Source organism: Falco punctatus (assembly GCF_963210335.1).
Source record: "Falco punctatus genome assembly, chromosome: 8".
In the NCBI taxonomy this organism is placed as follows: domain Eukaryota; kingdom Metazoa; phylum Chordata; class Aves; order Falconiformes; family Falconidae; genus Falco; species Falco punctatus.
Genome location: NC_137588.1, coordinates 25,608,085 through 25,615,373, shown reverse-complemented (window position 1 = coordinate 25,615,373; position 7,289 = coordinate 25,608,085). Strand labels below are relative to the sequence as shown.

At 60.3% G+C, this 7,289-nt stretch overlaps 1 protein-coding gene across 4 annotated transcripts; it reads left to right on the top strand.

Moving 5' to 3' along the window:
* The first annotated feature begins 3 nt into the window (after positions 1 to 3).
* On the top strand, positions 4 to 7,172 carry ANKZF1 (ankyrin repeat and zinc finger peptidyl tRNA hydrolase 1). 4 transcript variants are annotated; one of them, XM_080397854.1, is made up of 16 exons: positions 4 to 77; positions 417 to 548; positions 848 to 957; positions 1,358 to 1,460; positions 1,860 to 2,044; positions 2,324 to 2,439; positions 2,722 to 2,875; positions 3,100 to 3,322; positions 3,499 to 3,600; positions 3,799 to 3,978; positions 4,093 to 4,209; positions 4,657 to 4,930; positions 5,382 to 5,493; positions 5,617 to 5,784; positions 5,897 to 5,967; positions 6,551 to 7,172. In XM_080397854.1, exons 2-16 carry the CDS (start codon positions 422 to 424, stop codon positions 6,669 to 6,671), a joined length of 2,163 nt encoding a protein of 720 aa, XP_080253980.1. In that variant the 5' UTR covers positions 4 to 77; positions 417 to 421; the 3' UTR covers positions 6,672 to 7,172. The 4 variants fall into 4 exon arrangements, with proteins under 4 accessions (XP_080253980.1, XP_080253981.1, XP_080253982.1 ...); XM_080397855.1 differs by having other exon boundaries at positions 37 to 77; positions 414 to 548; XM_080397856.1 differs by lacking the exon at positions 4 to 77 and having other exon boundaries at positions 187 to 548; positions 3,823 to 3,978.
* Positions 7,173 to 7,289: the final 117 nt, after the last annotated feature.

Sequence of the window (7,289 nt, the reverse complement as noted above, 5' to 3'; positions counted from 1 at the left end):
GCGGCGCTCCGTACCCAGGCGGCTGTGACGCGCCGCAGCTGAGCGGCGCTTCCGGGCCGGGGCGGCCGCGGCCGCACGTGAGTGGCGGGGCGCGGCCGCTGTCACCGGCGGGGGGGCAGCGGGTAATGGGAGGGGGGCGGCTTCGGCGGCGGGGGAGGTCGCGGGGGTAACGGCCTGGGAGACTTAACGGCGGGGGGCGAGGACCCCGGGGACAACGGCGGCGGGAGGGTCCCGGTCGCAGGGTGCGCTCGGGTGGAGGGAGGGAGGTGGGCCCGTGGGGCGGGGCCTCCGGTGGGACCCGGGGCGGGCGGGGAGAGTGACACCGAGATGGGGCAGGGGCCTGTCCGGTCACCCGCGGGTGTTTCCCGCCGCCCGCGGGGCCGGGCCCGTCGCTCAGGCCCTTCCACTGACAGCAGGAGCGATGGCGGCCCCGGAGGTCAGGTCCGTGTTCGAGGCCGCCCAGGACCCCGGCCTCCTTCGGGGACTGACCCTCGTCACCGCAGCTGCAGCGGATGCACGGGCCGCCGGGGCGGCTCCAGCGAGCCACGGTGCGTGGGGCTCCACGGGGCCACGGTGCGTGGGGCTGGGGGTGGCGGGTGTTTGGCCCAGGTCGTGTCTGCCAGCCCTAGGTCATGCAGAAGGAGCTCTGTCCTCTGTCCCCAGCACAGCTCGGGCAGCCGCCCTGGAGCTCCGCCATGGGAGCTGCCTGGTGGGTGGGTACGTGGGCTTTCCTTGGTGCCCCCCCACGCTGCTTCTGCAGCCACAGGGCTCTTTGGGTGGCTGAGATGAGACCCAGGAGATGGTGCAGCCTGGGGAGCTGGCAGTGCACAACCCACCCTTCTTCCAGAGAAACCTGCAGCCACCAGCAGCGAGGAGAAGGCCCACGGGGTCCCTGAGGTGCCAGAGCGGATGTGCTGCTCGACCTGCGGGCAGGTGTTCGGCAGCCGGGAGGAGCAGGTGAGCCAGTCTGCGGCCCCAGCAGGAGGTGAGAGCAGGCCTGGTATGGCTGGCAGGGTCCTGCTGTGGAGGCTCAACACCAACACAGTGCAGCCCAGCACTGGCTGCTTCCTGGAGCTCCGCTGCCCACATCCTGTTGGGATCTGGTACTCGAATCGTGCATATTATCACTTAAAATGTTATTTACTGAAGGTAAATGGTATGTGCAGCACAGGCCTGTGTCTGTTCAGATTAACTGTTATGTGGCTAACTCCTTAATGTACCATGGTCTTCCAGCCGGGATCACTGCAGGGTCCCAGTATCGGTTTAGCTCTCAGGGTCTGTCACCTCAGGCCCTTTGGTGGGGGGAATTTCCATGAACCACCAAGACCCTGCCAGCTCATACCTCTTTCTTCCACAGACAGAACACTACCGTCTTGACTGGCACCGCTTCAACCTGAAGCAGCGACTCCTGGGGCGCCAGACACTGCCAGTAGAAGTGTTTGAAGAGAAGTCTCGTGCAGGTGAGGAATGGGGCTTCCCCCAGCTGAGCCCAGGAGCTGGCAGCAGCCTTGCTGGGGCTGTTCTGTGCAGTGATGAAGCCCCTGGCTACCTCTGCCAGTTCAGTGTCCCTTTATTCTGCTCCTATGGAGTCTTCTGGGGGTCCAGCACTGCTCCTGAGCCCGACTGACTTGTTGTGGGGAGAAGGGAATTTTCTTCCTGAGCCCCTGCTTAGACATACCTGGGAGTCCAGAGCCCCAAACCTCTATCTCCCCAGCCCACAGCCCCCTTGTGATATGTAGGTTATTGGACAGGACATTCCTGGGGTCGTGGGCTAGTGCTTGGAGTCACCTGCAAAGTTTTGGGGAGGCTGTTGGTTAAATTTTGCCCTGCTCCACTGTTTCATTTTCTTTCCCTTGCAGGTGATGTTTCCAGCATTTCAGGGTCTGATTCGGAGAGCTCAGATACAAGCAGCGAGTCAGAGTTGCTGCCCTCTGCCAGTGACAGCCCTGGGACTCCGCAGATCCCCCGCTCCCAGAAGGTGCTGCTTCGCAATGCGAAGGGCCAGCTTATCTCCACCTACCGCTGCGTGCTCAGCACTGGGAAGGCAAGTCACAATCAGCTTGTTGGGAGAGGGATCCAAGAGAAGGTGGATGGCACTGGGGTGTAGACATCTGTCTGACATTGCTCCACATCCCATGATGGGAAGGGTGGTCTCTGGGTGTCAGGTCAGAGCCCCAGGCTTGTTGGTGGCCTGGTTTTTGGCTCTGGGGTACTCCCAGAAACCTGCTTCTGATGTCAGCAGAGGTGCTAGTCTGTGTCCTGGGGGGCAGCAAGATGTAATGTGGTGATCCCATGGGTGCTAGCAAGGGTGTCTGTGTATCAGGGTGGCATCAAGGAGCCAGTGGACCTGACAGCATCGCTGCAGAGCCTCAGTGCAAGCACGTGCTGGGTTGTGCTGATGATGGGCGGCGGGCATTTTGCAGGAGCTGTGTTCCAGGGGTGAGTACAGGGTGACAGATCTGAGGTTGGCCCTGTGAGCACAGTCAAGTGGGCCAGGCACTAGATGGCCATCCCCTCCCTACTCTTCCACTGCAGTGCTTACCCTGGGCACCCATAGCTCCTAGTCTTTGCTTGAGAGCTGGCTAAGCCAGTTGCACTGCAAGAGAAGTATTAATTTTTAGAGCCCCAAAGGAGCCACAAGCCCTCCAGCGCCCCAGGAGCATCAGCTCACCTCCTCCCCATGCACGGGGTCCAGTTGCTCATGCTTGCTTCTCTCCACAGTCCCCAGGTGCAGGAGCACAAGACTTTCCACCGCTACACAGTGCGAGCCCGGCAGGGCACAGCCCAGGGCCTACGGGATGCCCAGACCCCAGGGTCAGCACCCAGGTCAGCCGGAGCCTCCCTGCGGCGTTACAATGAGGCTGCACTGCTCAAGGTGAGGATGCACCACAGCACTGGGCTCTTGGCAGGGGGACACGGTCATGGCTGGCTCCATGAGCTGGTACTACACCACTGCCAGAGGGCGTGGGTGGGATGTGAGCTCAGGAAGGGCGTCAGGGCCCAATAAAGACTGTTCTGTCCTGGGACTTCCCTGCTCCAGAGCTACCTGTGTCTACGCAGTGTGCTCAGGACCCCATAGTGCCTCCCCTTTCTCCCCAGAACATTCAGGACCTGCTGGCAGCCTGGGCACAGCACCTGAATGAAGCTCAACGCATCTTCCTCCGGGCCCCTCGTCACAACCGTGCGCTGCTTTTCAGTGGCAGGAACCCACCCCTCACCAGGGGTGACCCTCGCATATGCCACATCCCCTTCAGCACCCGCAGGGCCACCCTGCGAGAGGTGCTGCGAGTCCATGCCACACTGGCCAGCTTGCAGGTGTATGGTGAGTCAGACCAGCCCTGGTGCCTGTGGGTCAGAGCAGGTGGGGTGGGGTGGTCCCTTGTACATTAGGGGATGCTGCTCTATGTGGTGGAAGTGCTAGCTCTCCAACTCTCAATCCCTGGCGACATGGGGTGCTTCCTGTCCCCAGGCAATGACAGGAACAACCTTGCTGTCCAGGGAAGGACACTCCACTGGAGGATATCACTGGGTTCCCCCGGAAGGGCTGGCAAAAGAAGCAGCGGAAAGCAGAGATGGATCCCCTGCAGGAGGACAAAGGAGGTGAGTTGAGCAATGGAGGGAGGTGTGACTGAGCAAGCAGGGGGGTCTGATGTTATGGTGCAGGACCAGATTTACAGCCCTGTGACAGAGCCTGGTGCCACAGTGGGGATCTGCAGAGTGTGGCCTCGTGCTGGGCAGAAGGGCAGGGTGTGCTTGGCCGAGAACCCCAACTGATTTGTGCTGCGTGTGGGGCTTCAGGCCCTGTCTTATCACCTCCCTCAGCCACAGAGGAAGAGGAGGAAGAGGAGGAGGAAAGCCCTGCAGGGGAACTGGAAATGGTGGAAGTGACACTGGGGACCTTGGACCTCCGGGAGTTCGAAGTGATGCCCAAGCGAAACCGCCGAAGGAGGAAGAAGAGGGACAAGAAGATGAAGAAAGGTGAGGGGGAAGAACTGGCTGGAGGAGTGTAGGAAGGCATGGGGAAAGGGACTGCCATGGCTGGAGTGCATGCTGGCCCTGGCCCTCTTCCATACCATGTGCTCCCTTGTGCAGGGCCTTGTGCCAAAGAGACAGCATGCCGTGGTACCCAGTGTGAACAGCCCAGCCTGGAGCTGGTGACAGAGCTGCAGTGGGAAGCTGGGGCTGAGCTTCTTCCCTGGAGCAATGGAGGTAAGTGGGGTCTGGAGCTGGGCTGGGTGGATGCCTGCCCCATTTGCTGGTGGCTTTGCAGTGGGGTGAAGGGCATGCTGCCACGCAGGTGCCCAGAGGAGCTGGGTGTGGGATGACTGTAGTGGAGCCACATGCCTTTAAGTGAGCCATGTGTTCTGAGCAGTAGCTCTGAACTGGGAGGAGCAGACACCACCTGGCTGAGCCAGGTGTGTTGGAGGGGATTGGAGTGGGTCATCTCTTAGGAGAGGGCTCAGCTGCTGCTAACAGTACCCAGCAATGCCGTGGCACACTGTCACAGACTGAAGGTGCTAGAGATCCTGCAGTGCACAAATCCAGCTAGCAGGATGATGCTTTAATTGTGCCATGTGTGCTTGTGCTTCCTAGTCAGGCCAGAGCACAGCTCTGCCCCAGGGGCCATCAGACACCCCTCCTGTCCTTCCCTTATAGGAGACCCTCAGACCCAGCTCCGCGATGCCCTGTTCACCGCCTGCAAAACGGGGGATGTGGGGACCCTACGGCACCTCCTGGGTGTGCCAGAGAGCAGGGACCTGCCAGGCAACAGCAAGGATGGGGAGGGTGCACAGCCCCTGGATATGCCTCGTGCACTGCTCAACCAGCCCGTGGATGAGCGCGGCTGCACCCTGCTTCATGTGGCAGCACGGGCAGGGAAGGCTGAGGCTGTGTGCCTGCTGCTGGCAGCAGGGGCGGACCCTGCCCTCAGGTATGGCTACAGGGCACCCAACAGTTGATGAGCACAGCCCCAGTGTGGGAGCCTAGCAACTCATTCCTGTCTCAGCCATGGAAGACTGGTGCCAGCCTTGTCCTGGGACAGCTGGGATTGGTCTCTACCAGCTGGGATGTCTGGATTTGTTACAAGGGGTCTAAGAGCCATTCTCTCTGCCTGCCTGGTCTGGCACAGCAGCAGGTAGGCACTGTCCCAAAGTGCTCCCAGGTTTATTAGTAGGAATTTCCGAGGGTAGGGATGAGACCACCCTTTGCAGGGCATTTGAAATGCAAGAAGGGGAGGATTTGGGGGATTCTGGTGTAGAGACAAAGAACTTTCCCCTACTAGGCTGTGATACCCTGGCCTGCAGTAGCCATTGAGCATCTCACAGCCCAGTGGGACACAGGTAGTAAGATGGCAGGGTGAGCTGATCTTCCTCGTCTTGTAGAGATGGGCAAGAGAGGACCCCTTACTGTGTGTCTGCTGACAAACTGACCCGCAACACCTTCCGCAAGTTCATGGTGGACCATCCAGACAAGTATGACTACAGTCGTGCCAAGGTAGGTGCCTGCCCTCTGCCCTCACCTTCTGGAGGCTGGGGGACTCCAGAGCAACGCATTCCTTGCCCACTTGTGCCATTGCCTCTGGCTTAGCGGGAGATGCTGACTGCCCTCTGCCCCCAGGTGCCAGGGCCCCTGACACAGGAGATGGAGGCCAAGAAGCTGGAGAAGAAGCGGGCACAGAAAGCCCAGCGCAAGCAGCGGGAGCAGGCACAGCGGGAGGAGCGGCAGCGCTGGGAGCAGGAACAGGGAGAGAAGCAGCGGTTTGCAGCCCTGTCCGACAGAGAGAAGGTGAGGCCATCTATGGGGGAGGGGATCCAGCTGGGGCAGTGCCAACACGGTGGGCTCTGGCCACAGCAGCTCCCAGGGGCTGGGGGGGCTGAGCTGTCTCTCTGCTCCCCAGAGGGCACTGGCTGCCGAGCGGAGACTGGCTGCGCAGCTGCAGGACACCAGCACAACTCTTGCCAACATCAGGTAACAGCCTGGCAGCATGGCTCTGCAGACAAACTCTCCCATGTCAGCACAGCTGTTCCCTGCCCTTCTTGCTCCATTTCTCATTTTCAGCCTAAAGCTATTTCTGTCCACTCGATTCCCAGTAGTGCTTGTGTAAAAGCTTTGTCCCTCTCTTGCCCTGCCCCCCTGAATATTTTGCAAAGGACAACTTGGTCCACTTGCAGCCAGATCTACAGCAAGCCAACCTCCCAGCCACTCCTGTGACCCTGTCCTTGACCCCGTATCCCTTCCCTGTGCCACCCCACAGGCTTGTGGGCAGCCAGGCACTCCTGTGCTGATCTGGGCAGGGGCTTTACAAACCCATATGGGGCCAATTTCCCCCATGTTCAGCTTCCCTCTAAGTGCCTCACACCACACTCTCACACAGCGTCATCTCCAGGGAACATGTCCTGGCCAAGCTCCTGGGTGAGCACATCAGCCCTGTAGGACCAGAGGAGCCCCAGGTCCCTCATGCTGCTGGTAGCTTATGTCACAGCCCTCTCCTCTAACCCTCCTGCAGCTGCCCCCTTTGCTCAGGGCCACCTCTGCTCTTTCTTTCCTGCAGCTGCTGCTGGCAATGTGGAGAATCCCTGCTGGGCCGGATTCCTTTCCATTACCTCGACTTCTTCTTCTGCTCCACGGCTTGCCTGCAAACCCACCGCCGAGCCCGGGCCAGCCACACGTAAGGCTGGGGACTGCTGCCACCTGCCAAGGACCGGTGTGGTGGAGAAACAGCTGAGGACTGGCTGTGCAGTGCGGGAGAGCCTGTGGAGCAGCACTGGTCAGAGGGACTGAGCTGGCTACGTCACATTCCAGGGCAGCCCTGGCAAAGCTCTGGGCATGAATGTTACTCTGGGTGGTGACTCTGGGAACATGACAGCTTGGAGGTCCCCATGTACTAGTGTGAGGTGCCAAGACTGTTTAATGGCCTGGCTGCAGCCATGGGTCCTGTTGCCAGCTTTTCTCATGGCTACCTTGTACGCTGCTGCCCATGGTGGTGGGACACGTCTGGACCCTGCAGCCCTGAGCCACCTGCAGCCACGCCTGTGGGCACCCTCTAGGCTGTGCTTCTTCCTCTTCTTTCCTGGATATCATCAGCACCTCAGCCATATCATGTTAGCAACTACCTCCTCTGCCTGCATTGTCAATAAAGAGGTGCCTTGACCCCCTAGGAATGGGGGGAGTCAGCATGAGCACTGGAACTATTTGGGACAAGCGTGGGATTAACATGCAAAACAAGCTCAGTCCTGGGCCACTTTCTCTGTAGCACAGACCCTGCCTGGCCCCAGAGGAGGGCAGGAGCT